Raw genomic sequence first — 25150 nt, 5'->3', positions numbered from 1 at the left:
TTTTCTTTCTTTTTGGTGTAATAAACATTCTACAATTTTCATTTTTTTCCATTTTGCTATTCTCTGAGTGTCGGCATTGATTTCACTTCCAATGGAGTAATTTCATTAATTTGGTCTACTTTGCCATATTTATTCACCCAGGCCCATGATGAGCACACACACACACACACACACACACACACACACACACACACACACACACACACACACACACACACACACACACACACTCACACACACACACCATTCACCAAACTTCACTCCATATTTGAGATCTCTGTTATGATCTAACCTATCTAGGAATCTCGGATCTGCTTTGTGTTCATAGGAATGCATTGCCTGGTCTACCAGCAATCTTATTGACCTCATGACTATCTCTGGTAAAGCTGGGGCTCATGCAAACCTTAAGGGCATACCAGGTTTGCAGCCATTCATACCCGCTGGGGGGGGGGTCTTGCTTTTTGTCCTACCCTGTTACTCCCCCCCCTTGATTTTCAGTTATATAACTGAGAGGTAGTTGCGCAATGAAGATGTGCAGCATATTGCCCCACATCTGCAGCAGCTCAGCTTGTCCTCAACTTATTCCTCCTTTGGCCTACACAGCACCTAGTGTGATGTCCCCAGCTTCCATCACGGATTGTCACAGAAGATGGCCACGTTAGTACCCACAAAGCAGGAATGGTAACACCCATCCCTTCCTGCTGCTCTGTCATATCCCCAAGCTGCTAATCAAGACTGGGTGACATATTCCCTTGCCAGGGCTTTATTCATCTATGCCACTGCAGGGCTTATTGATTGCACTAACTGTATTACTACATTGTATTGCATGTTAACTGTATACAGTTACAGGCTGCTACTGTCTGCAACTCATGTCTGCTGTGTTCCGTGTCCTATAGTCATATATTTTGTATGATTAAATCACACTATGGAAACAGGTTTGCCTTTCCTAGTTCTCAGCTCCCCATAATTTGCCACTAAATTTGAATAAGTTTCTTCTGGGTCTTCTTATTTACTGAACAGCCAGGTAAGTGGATGAATTTTACTCACACCTTCTCAGTTAAGAAGTCAACCTAACAGAAGTCAAAATACAGTCCCTTGACAAGTCATAGTGATATGGTTCAGAGCAGTGCATTACTGCTTCAGTGGCTCACCTTGTTAATGTAATGTTGGGGAGAATATCACTGAAGAGGGGAAGGGGTTCAAATCTTTTGAAGCCTATCTTTTAAGTCATCTGGCAGGTGGTGCAGAGTTTTAAGGCTGTGAGTTGTAGTTCCTGTAGTACAGGGTTGGATTCCCTCAGCCCTCATTTGCCTACTGTGTGACCTTAAGCAAATCACTTAACTTGACAGTGCTTGGCGACAACTGTGAATTTGGGCTAGGTTCCTCAAAAGTCCCCTGGACTGCAGTCTAGTAACTACCTATGGCATGTAATATCAGATGGTATGCTCTATATAGCCATACAGCAACAGTGTATCCAGCATCACACTATATACAGCCCAATGCAGCTTTGCCATAGCATCCATCTAGCCATCTACCTATGTATCTATCTATCTGTATCTGTATTTGTATTGTACTGCATGCAGAGTATTTCTCCCCAGGCCTCTGCTGAAAACAGGTTCTGTAGTCCTAGTCAGGCCACCTCAGTAAACAAATGTCAAAATAAATAAATCTGTTTATATATTTATCTGTCTATATATTTATCTGTCTATCTGCCTGTCTATTTATCTGTCTACCTGTCTACTATCTAGCTATCTATCTATCTGTCTATCTACCTATCTGCCTGTCTAGTTGTCTACCTATCCAGCAGTCTATTTAATAATCAAGTAAGTAAAGTGGTCCAGGATCATTTTCTGATTTGTTCTAATGAAATAACATACAAACAGGCATTTAGCAAGGAACTGAAAAATGAAGATGTTATTATTACAAGGGAAGAACATTACTATCTGTTAAGTGTGTGTCATGCATTATAAAAGTTATTGACAATGTACTGTAATTAACAATAGATAACTACAGTAAATCTCCTAATTACTTCAGACCAACTGTGCATTCAGTACACACAAGTAGTCAGGTGCTCCTTTTATTGTGTTTGGGCACTGACCTTGTGTTCTTGATTTTATCTTATGTAGATTAATTACATACTTTGAATCATTCCATACCTAAACGTTCAAAAGAACAAACACAACCTTGGTAGTTTGTCAGTGTGCCCTAATATTTATCTCCCTATTGTCTGCCCTGCCCTCAGCAGATAATATGACTCAGTATACTTGCTTCATTTACACATCCATCCATCCATCTTCAATCTCTTTATCCCCTGTTAGTACATAGGGTCGGGGTGTTACTTCATGATTATAGAATATTACATCCAAAATTCCACTGATAATGTCTGCTGTCGACTGTCACAGTTTAATATCTATCATATCGTAAATCTCTTTTACTCTTTTGCTTAAGAACCATTCCTGTCATTTTATTTACTGCACTCTCTTCTTATGTGAATTTTCCTTTGTGTATTGGCAGTGCGATGCCATCTGTGTCCCATGATGAATGCCTCTTTTAAGACTAACTGAGTCTGACAAGTAAGCACAGGGGGCTACAGTGGCAAACCAACATGACTGAAGTATTGTGAAGCTGCTTTTGAGACTCAGGTGTCCTGCGGTATTGCAGAACATAATTGTTTATATAATTCATTCTCAGCACATCGTAATAGTTTATTGTGCAAGTGTAGAGTGAATTTGCAGCAGAGCTATAAAAATGCTTATTGTTCATATGTCAGTAGTTGCAATGTATTACAGAATCTGGATATTTTATAAGCATGTGTCTGTAATTCACTTCTTGCACATTACTGCCTGCAATTTTTCATTACATGCTAGCAATAAAGTGCTATATGTAAGAATCCAATTGCTGGCATCAGGTGTAACTGACAGTTAATGAGGCTGTAATGCATTTATATGTTACTGCATACTGCATCAGACAAGTTTAAGCAATTCACCATATGGATAGAAGGAAACTGAAACAGGCAGCATGAAAGACCAAATAAAACACTATAGATAAGAGAGTGGGTGCTGTTTTAGTGTGAAGAATCTACAAGCATTTTGAGTATTAAAAAGTCTGGATTATATATTTTTTTATTTTATTCTCTTTCTATATCATATTTCTTGTGTTATTTTAATTGTCATTTTAATGATAAAGGTGCTGTGCTGGCAAGCATTGCTTTTAGTATGTGTTTTTTTTCTGTTTTGCATTTTGAATTTGTGCTTGTAAGAGTTGTTTACTCATAAGAAATACAGTTATGATAGCTTATAATACATAAACATGTTCACTAGTTGCTTGTGTTTCTGCATTCAACCTCTTCATAAGTAATATTTCTCCTCAATGCCATAGCTGAAAATGCATGTATAGGCTGTTTACCCCAGATGAATAATTACACTGTCTATTTTTTTTTCCAAACAGTGAGTATGTCATACAGTGTTTAAATTCATTATTAAAAAGACAAGTGCCCACATTACAAGTGCTTATTTATTGATACAGTGAGTACCTTTGTCACTTCAGTGCAACAGGTTTTTCGGTTCAGGTCTGGGATGGGGTGTTTTTTGTGTGGTGTTTGTATGTGCTCCCTGCTTTGTAATGTTATTGGTGTGTTTCTGGTGAGGTGTTTTCATGTGCTGCTTGTGTTCTAATGTTTTTTTCCAGGTACCATTGTTTCCTCCAACTTCCTAAAGACATACTGAATGTGTCTGGTTACTCTAACTTGTCCATAAATTTGTTTGTGAAGTTTGAGTCGTGTGGAAAAAAGGCCTGTAAATCTCCTTCCATTCCCTACGTGCCTATTAATCTCTGCTGCTACTCCTAGAGTCACTGGAAGAGTTGAATGTGACCTGGCAGTGTTGACTGCAACCCGGCAGTGTTGATTGTTGGATTTTAGTGGTGTCCTACAACTGCTGAAAAGGTCATATGACTTAATGAATGTGCTGGTAGAAATTATGGTGATTCTTTGCACAGTGAAGAAGGACAAAAGTCTGAAAGATATGTGGCCTTGTGATGTGGATTTATTAAAGTCTGTTTGGATTTTATTTATTTGTGTTTGCTGTCACTGGGCTTTTGCTTCTATTTAGAAGTTATAGGATCAAACCCATGGTGATGAACATACCAAATGTCTTACATCATTATGTTAGAATATATTGTTAGCATTATCATTTTGCTTTAGTACATTTTACAGTGTTAGGCAAAGGAAACCACCATAAATTACATTTGTTTTCAGACATGTCATGGGAACAGAGAAACTAAAGTTATCTCTTGTTAAAAAAGTCCATTTCCCAAAGCAGTTCAAATGCCTTAGCTTCCATGTATATATAATGCCCGTATCTGTTATTTATTTATTTTCATTAATTTCCGTTGTTTTATTAGCCTTTCCTACTAGGTCTCAGACGTCTTGGAACAACCTTCTAGATAAGCTAAATTTATCTCTCAACTTCTGTCCCTTAGGGTATCATTGTATTATTAATCTGGGACCTTAGAACCTAACATAAAAGAATATGTGCATATATGTAAATGCTATTCTGCATACCACCTTCAATCTGTTATTGTCTTTCTGTCTATGGGATTCCACAAATGAGGGTTTCATGAGTTGAAATCTCTAATGGAAGATAATATTTTGCTTTTTGCTGCTGAAGTTATCTTTGTAATTTTCACTTTTCCTAACCCATTAATCCATTTTGCAGAGTCTTACAATGATTTCCAACTTTTTGATGTGTGATATATCTAGGGAAAAATTACTTTGAGTTTTATGTAGCCACAACTATCTACATTCCCTTTATCAGATACTACATTACTTTGCATTTTTTCAGACTGAATTTATGGCACTGTATATTAAGACAAACCCCAGCCATAACCCAGGTCTCATTTGCTCCATTTCACTCTGTATATCAGCCCCACTGTGAACCAACAGCTCATATGGAAAGAGCTGTATATTTATTTCTAGTCTCTGTTCTTTGTTTGTTTGTTTACAGTTTGTTAACCGGGAAAGTCCATTGGGCCGAGATGAGCCCTTTTTCAATGGAGACCCGGGCAGAAAAGCTCCATATATATACATACATATTAACAAAAACAGAAAATGAATACAGGATTAATATAAAGTATTGACAGAAATTAAAGCAAAAGATTACACAACTTAAAAATTAATAGAAACATATTGAAGTAGTGATCGTAGTAGCAATGGATTTTTGTAGTGTACTATAGTAATAGTTTAGGGCAACTTGAAATGATAAGCATTCTGTTTTGCATGGAATGCTAATGCTTACATTATGTAAAGTAAAAGGGGAATAAGTAATAGTAAAAGAGAGATGAGGAAGTATAACAATTGTTAGTAAGTAAGTAATTGTAAGAGAGAGATGAAAGATGAGTACTCTACTGCTCATATATTGATTAGGATGAAACTTTGCATTGAAACCTATAGTTCGGTGTTAGAAACTCTTCTTTCTTAACTGCAAACTACATTAAATACCTCCTTATTTTTGTTGGGCACTCACTGTTTAATGCAGGCTACTTATCTTGTGATCCAATACATGGCAGGCTAATTTCTGCATTAATCTTTTTATTTCCTTTTGTGTCATGCATGCTATAGTCTTTTTGGGCAATACTCATAGCCGATACATACTTTTATCTCCTAGTAAAGGAACAAGGCTGATAACCATTTGGAATACTGGGACATTCGAGAATGAGTCCCAAAAAGCAGAGATTGAATGCCTGAAAGATCGAACCTGCATGTACCAAGTTCAAATGGCCATTTCTCAGAATATTCTCTTTCTTCAGAGGTACGGTGATCTCAGAGTTGGTACATATAAGTTTGGAGGTGTTGGGGACTTGCTGCCCATATATGGGAGTGCAGGGCAGCCCCCTGCAAAAAGTAATCTTAAGAAGAGCGATTTTCAAGATTCACTTTTCTCCTGGTTTTACATCTTTTTTTCAGCTTTTCAGCACTCTGCATGTCGAGTACTGACAATTCATTAGGGAACAAACAAGGCTGGCAGATGGCACAGAGGTTGATAGTTGGCACATTGGATTAAGGCTTTCAACTGTTGTTTCTATAAGAAGCAGCCTGAGGTCAACTGGTGCCCTAGGCAAAAGGGCTCCGTGGCGTCCCCCCACACCATCTCTTGCCCCCATCCTGGTCTACCTACACCAAATAAAAACTGGAAAAGTGCCCCTGCTGGAGCGGCGCCCTAGGTGGCTGCCTAGTTGGCCTATGCCTAAGGCCAGCTATGTCTATAGTATAGTTAGATCTGATGAAGGGAAAGTATTAAGATTTTCATGAAAGCACTTATCTTCTGAATAAACCTGTTTATTTTACCTGCTTGTGTTTTCTGAGTGCACGATTTTTGTTTTTGACTGTATACTTGTCATTGGATGTGTACTCTAATTCACCTGGGTCCTGTGTAGCTGTTCTTTGAGCTCTTTAAATTAGTTTCATTATGACCATCAAAGAAAACTCCCTGACAATAATCTGAACAAGTTAAACTCATTAAATATGCAACTGGCATAACTCTTAGAAACTATTCAAATAAAGCATTTTCTACAGGAGGCAACCCCACTGCAACACCCCATGTGGAGACCTTTGACTCCATGTGGCCTTACTTATATTGTCATACATCAGAGAAAGGAGAAAAAATTGATCAAGATGAAGAATGTCGCACTTGATAAAGATGAAGAATGTCGCACACAACTGCAGTCTCACAGCAGAGCCAATATTCATATAGTTATAATCCAGAATTTGAATTTTCATTGAGTTGGCATCAAGAAGATTGCTGTCTAGGGACTGCTATTCATTGATTATGTTCATAGGTTCAAAGGTAAGTACTAGGCTAGCTGCCCTTGCAGGCCATGATATGGCTTCTCTTTAAAACACCTAAAATGCCTCTGCTTAACATTAATCTGCAGTTGTATCCTCCTAGTTAATTAATCTGAAACAGGTCTATGCTTCTATGCTAAATGACACTAAAATCTTAAGAAAGTGTTTTATGACAGATGATCTCCACAAAAACACTGGAAACATTTCCATAACCATTAATTAATGACTCTCCTGTTACAAAGAGCAACATGACCACTCACATTTCACTCAAAAGATGCGTAAGAAGTGAAACAGTACTGAAAAAGATATCAGCTGTTTCCAAAGAAATTAATCTAGCTAACACCTAAAGTAAAAATCTTGTCAGAAATAATAAGAAACAAACTGGAATTGGCAATACAGAAAAAAACAGTAATTAAAAAAAAAATCTTAGACTCTGTATTGTCTGTAGGTACTTTTATAGTCCTGCATTACTTTCAAATGTTAAACAATGCTGGAAAGAACTGAGGTAGTTTAGCCGAAAGAACAGCAGTAAATACCCTGCTGGGTCTCAGACTTAAGTAAGCAAATAAAGTGTATAAATGAGCAAATGCAGAATATTCCTTTCATGCTTATTAAATTTCCGTTAACTAATAAAAGTATATATCATTATATGTAAAACACAAGGATATTCAGAAACAGTGCATTGCAATACACAATACAACACAGTAGGCAGTGACTTTAAGGAAGAGGGCAATTCAAAGACAATTAGTTTAAGTGCACCACAGGAGAAGTGCACTACTTATGGTATGCAACTAACTGCATAACGGCATGCAAATAAGAGCTATCATGCTGGTGAGAATGATCCTGTATGGAATTACAAAATCAAATATGGCTGAGTGATTCAGAGATGTAACTCAGATCAACACCTCCTAGAAATCTATAAACCCCCAAAAAACATTGGTTAACAACTCTATAGCTGCTTGATTGCTAATTCTTGAACAAACTGCCTTTTGCCCTAAGTATGATACCTAATATTAACTGCTTAAAAAAAAATCCTTAAAACTGTACCGCCTAAACACTAGGGCTTACACTTGGCATGACTCAACATAAAATGCTCATCCCTCTATCCTCACTACTCACAACTGCTACTAACTAACCACCTTTCTCAACCATACTCACATAAATGATACATAAAACTGTAACTACTCATCTACTGCTATTTCTTCATCCTTTCCTTTTGTCTATATCCACCTCTCTGGATGGGACACAAATTCACTGTAAAATATGAACTGTGACACTAAAACTCACCATAAATATGAACTGAACACTGACAGTTTAAATTTCTTGCCTCAAGGTCATATCATACTTGTTTCTTGTCAGTAATATATTTTTGTATTTTTATTTCTCCTATTCAAAACTGATTGTAACTAACTATGTATAATTTATGCCTATGTCATCTTTTGTAACAGTTGTATCAATGTAGCTAATGGTGCTTGAGCTTTTCTCCCCGGGTCTCTGTTGTAAAGGGGCTTCTGCCCAGTCAGATGAACATGGTCAACAAATGTCAAAATAAATAAATAAATAAATAAAGATGTAGAAATTTAGCCCAAAGAGCTACAACACTCAAGTTATTCTGAATGCCAGTACTTCTCAATCTACCAGATTTTCACCCTCACTTGAGCTGACAGCCTGGAAATAGAAGCCTTAACTGAGTAGCAAGTGTTATTGGCCACTTTCAAAGCCAGTGCCCACAATGCTGTGTGCTGCTGAGCTCTGCACAGCATATGGGTGTCATATGGATCACTCAGTAACTGACATAGCATCACCTCCATGACTGGGACTTTGTTGACTGTTAATGTGTGGAAAGAGACTCCATATGAGCACTGGTAAACATGTGCTGCCTACACAAATAATTAAGAGGGATGAGTGGACTGCCCAACCCAGTGGACAAAAAGGTTTGTATAGCATTAACCATCCATGTTAAAGAGATTTTTCAGCATCTGACAGGAAACACACAAAGAGTTTTACAGGAGTCAGCCTCAGAGACTGCACAACAGTTTCCTAGTGTGATACTGCACCATGAGGAAGGCCCCTCATGATCTACATTGCATGCAGTATAACAACTGGAAGAACTTCTGCTCCATGAACTGCCTGGTGATGTGCAGTGCATTACGCAGTACAGTACAACGGGCAGCCTGGTGATGTGTAGTGCATTATGCAGTACAGTACAATGGGCAGCCTGGTGATGTGCAATGCATTATGCAATGCAGTACAATGGGCAGCCTGGTGATGTGCAGTGCATTATGTAGTACAGTATAATGGGCAGCCTGGTGATGTGCAGTGCATTATGCAGTACAGTACAATGGGCAGCCTGGTGATGTGCAGTGCATTACGCAGTACAGTACAATGGGCAGCCTGGTGATGTGTAGTGCATTATGCAGTACAGTACAATGGGCAGCCTGGTGATGTGCAATGCATTATGCAATGCAATACAATGGGCAGCCTGGTGATGTGCAGTGCATTATGTAGTACAGTATAATGGGCAGCCTGGTGATGTGCAGTGCATTATGCAGTACAGTTCAATGGGCAACAACATGCAGGATCTTGTGAGAGGTTACTTTACCAAGAGATAGCTAGTGCTAGGTGCATATACTGCCAGATACACAGGCCAGGAGATGCTGTTTCCATTGACACAGACAACAGGCCACTCATAATGGTGTTCACTTTTCTTAGCACATAGAAGGCACTCCCCTAAAAATTGACTCATTCATTAGGGACTTGGGAACCTTCATTGACAATGAACTTTCCTTTGACCATCCTGCGATCACAATTGCTAAGAAGTCCTTTTCTATAGCCCGACTAATCCCTGGACTATCTTCTAAATCCTAGGAAGTAATTTTGCACCTCTCTTTATGAGACTGATAATAGAATATATGCCTCCTTTGATATGTACTTGGCTAGGCATATAATCCAGCTTGACAGACTGCAGAGCTTCCTTACAAAACAAATCAAGGCGCTGTCCTATTTCAGATGCTCTGACTACCTTAAAGAACTGTCACTCTTTTCCATGTCCTACTGACTGTTGAAAGGAGAGCTCTCCTTTGTCTACACAGCCTTGAAATATCCTGTTCCTTCTACCACTGAAACATATGGAGAAACTTTTGGTGGGATAGATATATTTCACAGGAATTACCTCTTTTATGGAAAATACTTCCCTTAGATGTGAAGCAGAGTAGCTCCATGATGCTTTTAAGCAGAGCATGGACAACTGGATGGATAATCTTAAGTCCACCCCCAATTTGGTCCCCTAGCCCTTCTGTAAAGTAAGTCAGGGTCTGGTATTAATTCATGTAAATTGGTGGGATTTTTGGCTAGGATAAAAATGTCCCACTGGTTCAACAACCTGGTATGGACCTATGAACCAAATCCTTTCTTCTGACAGATTTCTTCATATGTCATATTTGTGCAACTGGAAAGTTCATAAATATAAATTTATTAGGTGTGGGACTTGTCCCGCTGAAGAAACACATACATTTAATTTTTTAATCAGATTGATTTCCTGAAACGTTATGCTCAGCTGGTTGGTTCCTATGTAGTTAAAACTGAGTGAGTGTGTCATAGCAGAACCTCTGTGTCCATTTCCCAACACTGCAGTACAACACTTCTGCTTCATGGTTCCAGCTCCACTTTCCATGATCTCTCTAAACATATTGGCACGATGGTCTTGTGAAATAGGTAGGAGTTGGGATATTTCATTGTCTGCAGGGATGCCAGGCATTGATTTGTTCCATGAGCACATTCCCTTGTGATTTCTTACTTTCTAAAGGAAATTTCTGCTCTATGACATCACTCTAGGACAATGCACTACTGTCTGTAGGTTTCACCACATTAACCATTTAAATGAACACATCATCTTGCAAACTTCCTTAATACAGTTCGGTAATATCAGTTACTTTTATTAACCAGCATCATTTCGACCTTTGATGACACTTTAATGATTTTCACTCAAACATCGGACATCTCCCCAGTATCCTGGTCAAGTTTCCCCAAGTCAGTATAAATACCATATGGCATTACTCTTGATAATAGGACATGCCTAATGGAACTAACCAAGTCAGCAAGAAATCAGTAAATAAATTAAATAAACTCACGAGTAAAACATTTAACCTATAAGTAATTCATAGGAGATTACTAGGCTAATGGGTTAAGAGCTCTTACAAGCCTAACCAATATAACCCGATTTTACCCAATATATGTCCCCTAGGGTCAAGAAGATGGCATTGATTTGTGTCTATGTATTGAGTATCTTACAGATTGCCCCTGTTCCTAAGGGACATAGGCACTTCCTCAGGTGTGAATTTGACATTCCCTATCCAGAGATCCAAACTGCATTTGAAGAGGACCAGGGAAGGGCTCTACTTAATGTGAATAAGAAACCTGTTCCAAAGAAGGGCAGTCTCAGAGACACAAATCTGTCTCTCCAGCATGTTTTGTTTGAGTCACTGACTAAGTTTAGATCTCTAGCTTGGGTGATTCTTGTGCTGTTTGACTTGCGGAAGTGTAGCAACTCCACCAGGGCTGGATTTGTGAGTGCTTTGTAGTTCAGGCATAGGTTACCCCTTAATAGTCAGTTGAGAAAGAGTAAAAGGACAGGGCTTTTAGTCTATCTGCACAGGACATGTTGTTTACACCCTGCATTTACTTTGCAAGGAACCTCTAGAGTCACTCCAGCTGTTGTAAGGTCCTAGTCAAGTACATGCCAAAAGGCACATTGTACTCAGTTATTGATCTAATGAGGGCTGCTTAGAGCAGGACTATAATTTCCTTGGATCTGGATGCCAAACCTTTACTTATAAGTTGTGTCACACAGAAGGACTTCCTCACCACTGTGGACATATGCTGGTCAAACTTCAGGCTACTATCTGTGTACCTAGATCTCTTACCTCTGAGTCTACCCTTTGGGGTGTGCTGTTGATGTTGTAATTTGCAGGGTATTTGATTTTTCAAAGGGTATGAGAATGTATTTTTTCTCATTTAGTTTTAGACCATGGTTTGGGCACCAATCATTTGTCTGATCTAGACCCCCCTGAAGGATATTTACAATGCTGGATGATTCAGTGATTGCCCCCAGCTTGCAGTCGTTGTCAAACATTCTTATCCAGAGCCCTTCCACATTAGCCTTGATTTCAGAGAATATATAGAGTTTATTAAGAACAGGAGTGGTTCCAGCACTGAACCCTATAGTATACCACTAGTAACTCGTCTCTTGCTGGATCTTGATTCACCCACTTTAACCACGTGTGTCCTGTCTGAGACAACTGACTGTCCATCTGGTGAAGTAGGGATTTATGCCCAGTTTTGTGAGTTTATTTATAATATCTGAGTGGGGAACTGTGTCAAATGCCTTGACCATGTTGAGGTAAGTGCTATGTAGTGTTTTACCATAATCCATGGCCTTAGTAACTTTCTCAAAGAAATCCACCAGATTCAGTAGGCATGACCTGCCCTTGACAAAGCCAAGTTAGGTCAGGTCCAGTGTTTGGAAGTTTCCTATGTCAGTATTTATCAGGTCCATGATTATTTTTTCCATGGTCGTACATATAAGACTAGTCAAACTTATGGGTCTGTAATTTCCTGAGTTAGTAGATGGTCCCCCTTTATGCAGAAGGATGAATGCTGCTATCCTCCACTCTATCAGGCCCCATTGAAGCCATGTTTTTAGCTTTAGAGGGTGTAGTGACAGCCTGTTCTTTGGTGGCAATTGGCAGTGAAGTGGTGCAGGGTATATCTTAGGGGAGAACAGGGGTGATGGGGAGGTGAAATTTGAGCTGATTTTGTCAACCAGCAAATTCGCTATATCTTCTTGCTGAGAATAAATGATGCTACCTACAACTAATTGTGCACATTGTAGGGTATTACCCTTAAGATTGTGGACATAACTGAAAAATTCCTTATGGTTATTCCTAGCTTTGGAGGCTATTTTTATGTCAAAGTCTGCTTGCAGAGACCTGAAAAGTTCTCTGATTTACTTGTTTAGACTAATGAGGGAGTTTTTGCTCTGCTGAGCACATTCCCTCTTACTTCTCGACAGGGTTTCCTTTCTTTTGTTGTACAATATATTAATAAGAAGGGTGTCTTGTTTTTCTGGCTTGACCTGGGTTTATTTCAGTTTGGTATTGCCATTTCTATGTAGTTGTTTATATGGTCATAAATGGCTTTTGTGTATACTTCTGCATGGGTGTCTGTGTTTTCTGGAAACTAGCTATGCCATCCCTTAATAATGGATAATTTGCCTTAGAGAATTTCTTAAAGTTTTGGGGTTAGGTAGGGGGACTCGTTTTACCTTTATTTCAAGGGAGACCACTCTGTGATCTGATCTTACCAGTGAGGACATCACAGTGGGGGGAGGGGTGCAGCACTCTCCCATATTTGTGAGTACCAGATCTAGGATATTGGTTCCCTTAGTAGTAGTGCAGACTAGCTGCATCAGGACATTTGAATTTACAAAGTCAATAAATCTTTGGGCCTGCATGTTAGTAGTTATTTATGCCTCCCAATTAATGGATGAGTAGTTACAATCACCCATGAGTATGGCATTGGGCTAGATGTTGAGTGATTCTAGTAATTTCAGGTATGATGTATGAGTTTTCTGGTTCATGGTGGGGGACTTGTAGCTAACAAGAATATGGTAATGGATTTTCCCATGGTTAGTTGGACATGGAGTAGCTGAAGCATGTCATATTGTTTGACCAGCCTTGAGGTGTACTTATCCTTTATGTAGATGGATACACCTTTGCCTTTTGCTCTTTCATATTCAGTGAGTCATCGGAATGTATGAAAGGTATTATACCCATGTACTGTTGGAGCATTTTCAACAGCTTTCAATCATGTTTCAGTAACTGCACAAAAGTCAGCATTCTCCAGGGTGAGGAGAGCTTCCAGGGAGTGAAGTTTCTTGTTGAGACTCCTAGCATTGAGCAGTGACACCTTTAGCTTGTCCTGAGTAGATTTTGTTATGTTGGAAGATTTGTCTGTTTGGCAATGCCTAAAAAAGGTACTATGGACTGGATAATATTTGGACAATATCCAAAAGCCTAGAAGAAGCAGATGAAGACCATCCCTGGCAAAACAGTATGGCCTGTCAATCAAGGCCTCCTAGGCTGACAAGTATTGGCCCCCTTTGGAATGACACCAGTAGCTAAGCCAATTGTTAAAGTTGTTCAATTTCTGCTGGTATTGTGGCATCATTCATGGAGATGGTAGAATGCTGCCCAGTACTAGACTCATACCTGCCTGTGACACATATTCTGAGAGCTCAATAATGTCTCTCTTCATACAGTCCAAGGAGGTATATCTCAGTTCATTCACTCCCATGTGGACTATGACTGAGTCATACTGGTACTTAGGGATAAGTGACCTGAGTGCTTGTGTGATCTGGTGAATCCTGGCCCCTGACAGACAACTAACTGTAACCTTCCCCCTTATCCAGCCTGGTAAGTGGGACCTCAGTGTGTCTCACAATGGAGTCTCCTATGACCAGAATATTGGGTTGTGAAGTGTTTCAACTTATGCGCTCGGTAGATGAGACACAATGAGATGTGGCTTTATCTGTTGTGATGGGAATTGCCTTGTTTGTGTGCATGTGGAATTTCAAAGAACTGCACCTGAGAGGCCTTTGAGGTTTGGGTAAGTTACATGTGAGCCCCTCTGCATATATGGGTCTATGTGTGTGGTCCTTTGTGGGTGTAGTGAGTGAAGTGCGTGAGTCGGTGACAACCTGTTTGTTGCTTTTTGCATCTGGATGTGAGAGTCTAGCCTCCAGTGTAAGTGTGTAACTACATCTCTCACATATTGCATTTGTCTGGTCGAGATTCCTATTGTAAAAAGTCCACTGTCCTTCTGATACTCTTGTGAACAATTTATCATTACCACACTGCATCCCAATTTTTGCCAAGATATAACACTAAGGTTCAAGAGAATAATAAAAATGCCGCACCAAAAGTCTCAGCCGAATGTTTATTCACCACAGTTTTAGCACTTTCATTCCAAAACACAAGAACTTTATCAGAATTTCTGATGAAGTTCTTGTGTTTTGGAATGAAAGTGTTACAACTGTGGTGAATAAACATTTGGCCTAGACTTTTGGTGCAGTGTTTTTATTATTTTTAAGTTTACATAGTACGCTGTTTTGTGGTTTATTTTATCAAGGTTCAAGTCTAGATAGCCTATCACTTTTTAAAACAGGCCTTTTCTTTTTTTTTTTCAATAATTTTTATTTTTATTTTTACATTAATAAATGTCACAAATAAAAACTATCTTACAACATGACCATATATATATATATATATATATATATATATATATATATATATATATATATGTTATACATTGATGTCAAATACCACAGGATATAGGTCATACAACATATCTATTTACACTATGTACATAGATGCTTTCACTGTTAGTTCCACAGTTATATAGACAGTATATACATTCGTAATATCCAAGTTATTATTTAATATCTGAACTTGTATGTGTTCTTTGGTTCCATTATAGTGTATTTCTAAGTTGTTGTGTGATGAATTATGCTAATATGATATTAAAGTTTTTTTCCCAAATTTCTCTGGATTTCATGTTTTTGTTTCTTTTATCTATTAATATTTTATGAGCTAAAAGGTGTTGTATAGCTACTTGTTTACAATCCTCCCAAGAGATATTTATCGTATCTAGCCATTTAAAAGCTATATACAGTTTCATTAGTAGGAAAATTGTTAAAAGTGTATTTGCTTGTTTTCTTGGTATGTTGGGTGGGAGAATGTGTAATAGAGTGAATTCCCAAGTTAATGTTGATGTTTGATAACCTGTTTTTTGTAATTGTACCTTGAGAGAGTTCCAGAGTTTATAGACACATTTACAGCTCCAAAATACATGGATTAAGTCAGCTATCTGGTCCTTACAGTGTGGGCAGAAAGGTGATTTTTATGTGTTAAATTTGTGTAGGATTGCAGGTGTAAAATAAGCATTATTATTGATCATGAGCTGAGTGTATGCTAACTTTTTGAGGGGTATACTCTTTAGTGTTAGATTGATTGCCTGGCTTATTTGCTGATCATCTATGGATGGTTTAATTTTTCTCCAGTAGTTAGAGAAGAGGAGGTATTTCTGGTATTTGATTTCATTTATCATTTTATATGAATTAGTAATAGTTTTCTTTGTTGTGATAATAGTTTTCCAAAACCTGCTACATGTGTCTATGTCACTATTGGTCATAGTAACATTTTGGAGGTAACTGGAACACAGTTCTTTGATTTGTCTTAGGATTATTATGTGTGATTTAGGGAGGTTTAAGTTGGTCCTCATTTCTTGTATTGAACAGTTAAGGTAGGGATAAATATCTTGGATTGTTTTATCTTTCAGTCTGGGAAAAGGGACTAAGTCCAGCATCTTATTGTTTATTTTTAAATTTGGGTTTTTATGAAGGGGTTGCAGTATTGTCATAGCTTGTCTAAGGTTCAAGAATTGAAAGAGTTTTTGTGCTAAGTTGATAGAATGTTTTAAGGGCTCTATAATGTTATAAGTTTATATTTCTTTCTGCTTCAGGAATGGAAGTGCTTTGGGATTGAAACCTAGAGCTTTAATATATCTATAATAGATTGTCACCCAAAGAGGAGACCAATTTTCCATTGACGGGTTATGTTCAGCTATTCTTAATATTCTGTTAGTGTTAATGATTGAGTAGTACATTTTAAAATCTGTTAGATTTAGTCCTCCTTTGCTTTTGGGTAGTGTTAATTTTGGATAGGAGGTTCTGTTTTTTTTTGGGTTCCCATATAAATTTTGCTAGGAAGGTATGAATTTGTTTGAAGAATTTATTATGTATTGTTGTCTGTGATGTCATGAATATATACATTAGTCTAGGTAAAATGTTCATTTTGATTATTGATACTTTGGCCAAGAATGGTAGTTTTAGGTTGTTCCATCTTTTACAGTCTTGCATTATATTTTGCCATTTAAGGTTTACATTGTGTTGGTAGAAGTCTTTGCTATTCTGGAAAAAGGTGATTCCCAGATATTTAGTTTCTTCTTTTATTTTTATTGTGTTTAACAATGGTATTAGTGAGATGAGTTTGGGTGTTTTTAGGGGGAAAATATTAGTTTTATTGAGGTTTAGTTTGTAGTTAGACATAATCGAGAAATGCTCAATTGCAGCTATTATTTTGTTTATATCTGAATTTGGTGTAGTGCAGTATATGTTCAGATCATCCGCAAATGCAGTGAGATATATTTTGAAGTTCTGTATTGATGGAGGATTGTGGTATGTGTTTTGTTTAATGTATAGAAAGAGTGGTTCTAGGTATAGGTTAAACAGGAAGGGTGATAATGGGCATCCATGTCTTGTTCCATTTTTTATTAGGATCCTATTTGACCAGGTTTTATTTATATATAGAGATGTGTATGGGTTGCTATAAAGAGTTTGGATGATCTGAATGAAGTTATTGGGTATATTAAAGTAGGGTAGTGTTTGGAGTAAGAATTCTAGATTAACCCTATCAAATGCCTTGTGGGCATCCACTACCATTGTGTAGATGTTGATATTGTATCAGTTAGCATAGGATATTAGTGTATCTAATGTTAATGTATTGTCACTAGTCTGTCTATGTGGTGTAAAACCGGATTGTTCTGGGGAAATTATTTTCTCTATCAGATTTTTCATTCTGTTTGCAAGTATAGAGGTAAATATTTTAGTATCTATATTTAAGAGGGAGATGGGTCTGTAGCTGTCAGGGTTTTTGGGATCTGTGTGTTCTTTTAATATAAAGATGGTTTTAGAGGCATTAAAGTAGATATCATTTATTTTATAGCTTATTATGTAATTCAGTGTATAGTATAGTAGTTTGGCTATCAAGGGGGAAAATGCTTTATAAAATTCTGATGTGAGTCCATCCGGACCCGGAGCCTTATGCGCTTTTAAGTGTTTGATTGTTGTAATAATTTCACTGATGGATATTGGTTCAGTTAGTTTTTTTTTGTTGGTCTAAATTGAGTTTAGGGAATTTCAGTTTTTGAAGGAAAAGAGTTCTATCTTCCTTTGAGGTTTGTAGTATTTGTGCTCCATATATTTGAGAGCATATTTGTTCAAATATTTTAATAATGTCTTCATTTTTTGTGTAGTTTTTGTCTCTGTAGTTTATTTCTGATATATTGGAGGCATTTTTGTGTTGGGAGATAATTCTGGCCAGAGCTCTAGATGGTATTTGAGCTTCTTCTGCGTAAGTGGCTAACATTCTGGCTTTATAAAAAGATAGGTTACTGGTTTCTAACATATATAGATCCCTTTGCAGTTTTAAAAGTTCTGCTTCTGTTTGGTTCTTAGGGTTATTTATTAGTTCTTTTTCAAGATGCTCTATTTTCCCTTTCAGTATAGGCTCTTCTTTCAGTTGTATTTTTATAGTATGCTGCTTTTTTGATAAACAATCCTCTAATTTGTGCTTTGGTTGCAGCCCATTCTATGTCAGTTGGTAGTTGGGAGTTAGTGATATTTGTAAGAACTATTTTTAGCATTGCTTCTGTTTCTTTTATTACATCCATTTTGGAAAGTAAATTAGGGTTTAATGACCAATTATGACCCCTATTCTCTAAATATATCTTTTTGTCCCAGTTAATGTTCAGTGTGATTTTGGCGCGATCTGAAAAGAACCTGGTATGTATAGTTATTGTTGGGTCCATGTTAATGAATATGTCAGAGATTAAGAAGAAGTCTATCCTTGACCACATTTTGTGGCATTGCAAATAGAATGTGGATTTCCCTGTTTTATCTGCACTGTTCCCATATTTAAAAGGGTCATATAGTTTGAAATCTTGTTTGAGTTCATTAAGGGCTAATGTGGCTTGTTTATTATGTGATTTGGTCAGATTAGATTTATCCTTTTCTGGGTTTTTGATATGTGCTCCAGTCACCTCCAATCACTAGGTAGTGATCTTTAAATTGGTTTAAGGTTGGGTATAATGACATAAAAAAGTGTTGTTGGTTATTACAGGGTGCGTAAACATTAAGTACCATTATAGGTTTTGGTATTGTAGGACTACTAAATGTTATGTAACACCATCTTCCCTCCTTGTCAGCTTTGGTTTTAAGTATTTTTTCCTTAAATTGTTTTTTAATTATTATGGCAGCCCCAGCACTGTTTGTTTTCCCCTCTGAATCTATAATTTGACTTATCCATTTCTTTCTGCTAATTTCTGCCCAATGATCTGCAGTCAAGTGCGTTTCTTGTATTAGTATGAGGTTGGCTGTGGTTTTTAATGTAAGGTGTAAGAATAGTTTTATTTTCTTCTTGTTTTGGAGCCCTTTAACATTCCATGATTCTATTTCCCACATTTATTTATTAGGTGTATTCCGTAGATATGCCATGTATATTAGTTTTGTTTTGTTATCTTTGTATGTGTTACTGTGTGATGGTTTAGGAAAGCATCTATTTATCCCTGTCCCTACTCTGTGCCTAACCACTATATCCCTGGACCAGGAATAATCAGGGGGGGAGGATGAAGGTTCGTTATATGGTTTACATCTAATCTTGGAAAGTGTTTTCTTTTTAGATATAGATTTAACCCATAGTATCCCCCCTGTGTTACTATAAACAATGTGGACAAAGCTGAACAAACTAGTTCCCTCAACAGACACTGCTACTTAATATCCCTAGCCTCTTCCAACATATTATTTATACAATTATGGTATTGCATTTAAGGTACAGCATGTATTGTTTTTGTCTTGTGACTAATTCTTTCTAATAGTATTTTTAAAACAGCATATTAATATACATTTATCTGTAAATTATAGCAATATATGTACCATAGTAATATTGTTAAACAATCAATCTTGTCATTTTAACATTTTTCTTTCATTTGACTTCTTTTTCCTCCCCTTTATTTATTCAGATTTCGGCCTTCTTTGGTGCCTGTAATGTTTTTCCACATCAATCTATGTGGGTTATAAAATATATACTTGGCACCTATTTATCAGAGGTAGGAAGTATAGAGAGACATAAAAAAAACAGCTTAGCTAAACAGTCCTTCTGCTATAGTTAACATATTAAGGCTATATTTACATTACCCCAAGATTGTTAGGTTATTTTACTATTTTCCTGAGATTACTTCTCTCCAGGATCTTTTAACACATTTCTAGTATTTACATAAAACATTTAACAATTTTTTTCCTTTTTTTCCCAATATTAATCTATGAGCTAGCCTGTTTCTGACAGTTTATTTCTTGCCTATTATTTAAGGCTGGATTTTCATTCACCTACACAGTACTGGGTGTACTGTTTTAGTGAATGGTTCAGTTCAACAGTACCTTATTTCTTCAAGGTTTTGCTTGCAGGTTGGTTGATATCTATGGTGCAGCTTTCTTCTTTTAGCTGGTGCAGATCAATTTTCATTTTTCAGGCAGTAAAATCTTTTGGAGCTTGCTGAAATCCATTTTGACTGACTGTTCTTAATGGAGTCCTCAAAGTCATAGGGGGACTGAATTTGCAGACCAATGTCCCAGAAGGAGGCTCCTTCCTATATTTGTGCATCGGAAACTGCAGTTGATTTTTGGTTCCTACCCAGGCTGTACTTCCTTTTCCTGTGTTTCTCATAGCTCACATCATGGATTTAAGGGCCTAGACAGCAAGGGGAAGCTTTCAGAGTTGGATCCCAGTTAAGAGTGCTTGTGAATGGGGTCATTTTTTCACCCAAGGGTCCTTTATCATTTTTTGTGGATTTATTTCACTTCTGAAGGTGGAATTTGCTTGAAAATGGCCAGGAATGTCTCTTTTGCCTCTTTGGGGTTAGTGACCATGTATTTAACCTCTTTGATGTGGAAGATTAACTGATTTGGATATTTCATCTGGAATTTGACTTTTTTTTCTGTTAGGAACCTGCAGTATGGAGATATTAGTTATCTTGCTTGTCTTATTTGTATTGGGAGGTCTTGAGCAAAGAAGATTTTATTATTATTCCAGGTGAGTGTGCCTCTTTTCTTTGCTGCCAGTATGATTTTATTTACATCTTGGTAGTTTAATATTTTAATATAGACAGGTCTTGGTTTCAGTGGTGTTTGCATTTCCCTCAGGGCTCTGTGGGCTCTCTCTATTGTTATTTGCTGCATTTCTTCAGGTTCTTCTAGCAGGGAGTTTATTATTTGCTTGATTGTTGGTATTAGATTGTTATGAAGTACAGTTTCAGGTATTCCTCTGATGATGATATTGTTCCTTCGAGATTTTGCTTCCAGGTCTGTTATTTTTGCTTGTAAGTTTTGTATTTCTTTGTCATGGGCATCAGTTCTTTGAGAAAAATAGTCTATTTTTATTTCATTTTCTATTATTTGGACTCAGATTTTTCCATTCTGGATATTATTTGGCTGAATGAGTCACCAAAGGTTTGAAATTGTAATGATAAGTCCTTTATTGCTTGCTGGATAGGTAATAAGGCAGATTTTATGTCTTCCAGATTAGCTGGCTGGTCTGTCTTGGATTTATTTGTAGTTTTAGAGTTGTCAGTTTGTTTAGTTGTCTTTTGTCTTTTTGAAGTTGTGTCTTTTTCAGGTGAGGCTAGTACTGAGAATTTGGTCTTAGTTATTGTTGTTTCCATATTATATTCCTCTTTTGACATCTTGCTGTATAGTGTTTTACCAATCTTGCAGTCAGATGCAGGGCCTTAGTAGCACATGGCTTAAGCTGTTATTCAGAAATCTTAGTTAATCCTGCTGTTTCTGAGCTGAATCTGTCACTTTTTCTTCCTCTTTTGTTTGCTGGATGATATCAGCAGTAAATATCTACAGTTATTTCTGTATTATTAATTCTGCGTTGCCTTCTGGGTTTGTTTTAATCCAGGGTATATCACAGACCTAGGTGATAGCAGTGCTCACAGAACAGCGGCCATTTTGAACTCAAAACAGGCCTATTCTAAATGAAGGAATCAACAAATTCATTATATGTTAGTGCAATATAATAGTATCAGATGCATCCCTTAAAACTTTAAATCCAGGGCCTTCATGCATAAAGGGTATTTCTTGGTGAAGGACAATATGGGATTACAAGATTGGAAGCTTTGCCGTCTGCACTTTATTTTATAATTATGTCATTTTTTTCCCTAACAGCCATCTTTTGTATTTGCACTCTCCATTTTATTACACTCAACATAATATGTTCTTGTATACTGCATCAGATGCTTAAAATACCTGTCTTTCACTCTTCATTTTGCTGTTTACAGTGTGGGGACCAGGAAGTGAAAGCCACTATCAACACTGGCTGTCAAATGAATGTCATGTCAAGAAAGTGTGTGGAGAGGTTAAGGTAAGAGCATTATCTCATCTGCTGTCTTATAAATAATTTCGTATTGCAAAGTCCCTCATCCAACTCGGTTTGTATGACACTGACAAATGTGTAAATACTGGAGGACAGTTGTATTTTTCAGGCAGAGTTTCATCTCTTTTCTCTTAATGCACACGCATGTATAGCAAAATGTATTGGAGAATCAGTTCAGTTATATTTTATCTGGTTATCCTAATCATGAAATGGTATTACATGTATTTATTGTCAACAATCTGACAAAAATTATATTTAATTGATAATACACTGACAGTTTGCTGACGGTGCATATAAAGAATGCATTCTCCAACTTACAATGACTTTATTAATTTTCGCATATGGAGCTATAATGTATAATAAGGGGCTTGGTAAGAAAAGCATCCTGCAGTGCCTTTGTATCATATTTTATTTAGTCATATTATGAATGTCATCAATCAGATGTCAGGGACAAACCAACAGTGACCTTACTTTTGGTGATTTTACTATGGATATGTACGTATCTTTTCTACCAAGAGTATTTATTGCAGTGCTTTGTAGGAAAATTGCTCAAAGAAGACCGTGTAAGCAGGTTGACAGCGTTTTATTTCTACAGAAGTGAAAGTTTTGTATTTACCATAGCAATATCTCTTGATAAGCATGACCACACTCAGTAAAAGTAAGACTAATGCTATCAAGCATCGGATATCTCAGCATCTGGAGCTTTCCAGGACTATTTTTCCATAATGGCCTGCATGGGATATTCTTGTCTAGATCTGTGGTATGTGATATAAAGTGGATAAATGCATAAAAATTACATCTTTAATGCAAATCACCATGAGGAGGGGGGAGGTGGCTAGGAATCTTAATGTAGATTCATGCAGCTCTATTGTTACAGTAAGAAGATTGCTGTCACCTTCTAAGTAGATCCAGTACAGATCCAGTATCATTAACAGCAGGTCAGAGCCCCAGACTCATCTTCCCAGCTGATCTCTCTCATGCGCACATGCCTTTGATTACTGTGGCCCCAATGGAAGACCTATAGATGAATATTATGTCAAGGTTATAGTAACTTCTAAGGTATTCCATGAAGAAGAAGTACCTGTACACATATTATTCAAGGCCTCACTGGAAAAAGGCCTAATGTTGCCACTGCTCTAGCTGAATGAGCTTCAGTTGCAGGGCAAAGACTAAATGCACTTTCCATAGCAAAACTTGCTTAGCTAGAGTAATGTCAGATGCTTTACAGCAAAATTTCTTATTTGAAAAGGGCACGCATGCATGAGGATTCTTTCTGAATGTTTTGTTCCTGTCTATATAGAAACTTTGCTGACTGAACATTTAACAATACATAAAACATAATATATAAAACAAAATAAATTCTCTCTTCTCTTAAAACAGCTAGAGAAGATTAGCAAATGTACTGACAGAGTAAGGTTATACGCATCCTATCTTTATAAAATACCGGGAAAGGAGGAACACTAATAAAGCTTTTAGGTGTCAAAGGCATTCTTTTAGCTGAATTAATGGCCACTAGGTAAAGAATTTTAAGATAAAAAGTTCCAACCTGCAGAAAAAACTGATTCAAAGGATGCTTTTCTGGCATAAAATACAGATCCCATGAATGAACAAGATCTTTCAGAGGAGGCCTGAAAAGGAAGGCACACTTGAAAATGATTTACATATCTTCAAGTAGGTTAAATATATGGATTTTGAGCACAGAAAGAAATTCATTATCAAATAAAATTGAGACCTATATCAAAGATGTGAGTGAGGTAATCTAAAATTGATGGTATAGGAACAGTAAAGGGGAGCAAATCCTACTGACAGCACCGACACGGAAAACAATGTGCTCATGTACTTTTATAGCTTTTTATAGCATTGAGCTTCTGAGCAAATACAAAAATCTGAAATTCCATGGGTTGATATTTGGAGTTTCTGGTCATCATACAAAACTGGAGCAATGATGCAGAAAGGTATAGTAAGCAGAAATCAGATGGGGATTGCTGAAAAATAGAATAGTAGGGTCATACTAGGCCTGAACTGGAGAAAGATCTCCAGTAACTAAAGCACGAGCTAAGGGAACCAAATTTGTCTGGCCAAAATATGGATTTATGAGAATGACACTGGACTTGTGCAATTTGTCTTTTTTAGATGGAACTTAACATCAAGGGAAACAGGGAAAGTCAGTAAGGAGTCCAGTAGAATATATCTGGATAAGCCATTCTTTGGAATATTACTCATCGTAGGAATGAGGAAGTAGAAGTTGGTGAAACTGACACTGGTCTCAGCAAGGTTTTCCCTAGTGACAGGTCATCAAAGTACAGAGGGACCATTCATGTGGCATTAGAAGGCATTGGTTGATCTTGTCCTCTAATGAGTTAACTTTACCTGGAATGTAACTCTGTCAGAAAGTTCTTGGTTAAAATAGCTCATTCCAAGCTGTCACTGTTTCTCAACACAAGGGATAAATGAATAGTAATGCCACTCCCACCCCCTTGCTTGATACACCAAACCACAACCATATTGTGAGAGTTAAGGAATATCATACCCTGGGATAAGGAATGCTGAAAGGTTTGGAGTATGAGAAAGAGTACTCATCTCTGGAACACCGGTGGGGAATGTGGTCCTTGAGTATTACCAGACAGCTTAGACAGCCTGCCATTAAAAATGCCCTACTTCCATAAGGCACTACATCTATGGTGACAACTGATAGTGGGGTAGGGATTGAAATAAGTGGCCCTAGGCTCAGGCTTTTGGTTATACCTATCTGTTGGTGCATAAGAGCTAACACCTGTGTCTACTGTGCCTATAATGTCCGATAAAGAACTTTGTTATAACATTTTATAAATGTATCATCAGAATTGTTGCTTCCATCAACTTAAATGTCCTTAAGTAAAGATGGACTGTGATAAATGATGACTAAACTGTTTGAGTGACCAGCTATTGATGAGGTAGGATCCTGACTATGGGTAAATGTACTCTGTGTGAAGCTGTGTCCAGG

At 37.3% G+C, this 25150-nt stretch overlaps 1 protein-coding gene across 1 annotated transcript in view; it reads left to right on the top strand.

Annotated features, from left to right (window-relative positions):
• Positions 1-25150, top strand: part of LOC122815266 (nuclear receptor-interacting protein 3-like) — a 1043659-nt gene that overhangs the window by 684445 nt on the left and 334064 nt on the right. The window contains exon 3 of the mRNA XM_044087620.1: positions 22073-22155. Coding sequence (XP_043943555.1) covers positions 22073-22155 — 83 coding nt within the window. The remainder of the gene's footprint in view (positions 1-22072; positions 22156-25150) is intronic.

This window comes from Protopterus annectens, chromosome 11.part0 (genome assembly GCF_019279795.1).
Source record: "Protopterus annectens isolate FY-2018-M chromosome 11.part0, PAN1.0, whole genome shotgun sequence".
Classification (NCBI taxonomy): Eukaryota; Metazoa; Chordata; order Ceratodontiformes; family Protopteridae; genus Protopterus; species Protopterus annectens.
This window is presented reverse-complemented; position numbering and strand designations above follow the sequence as displayed.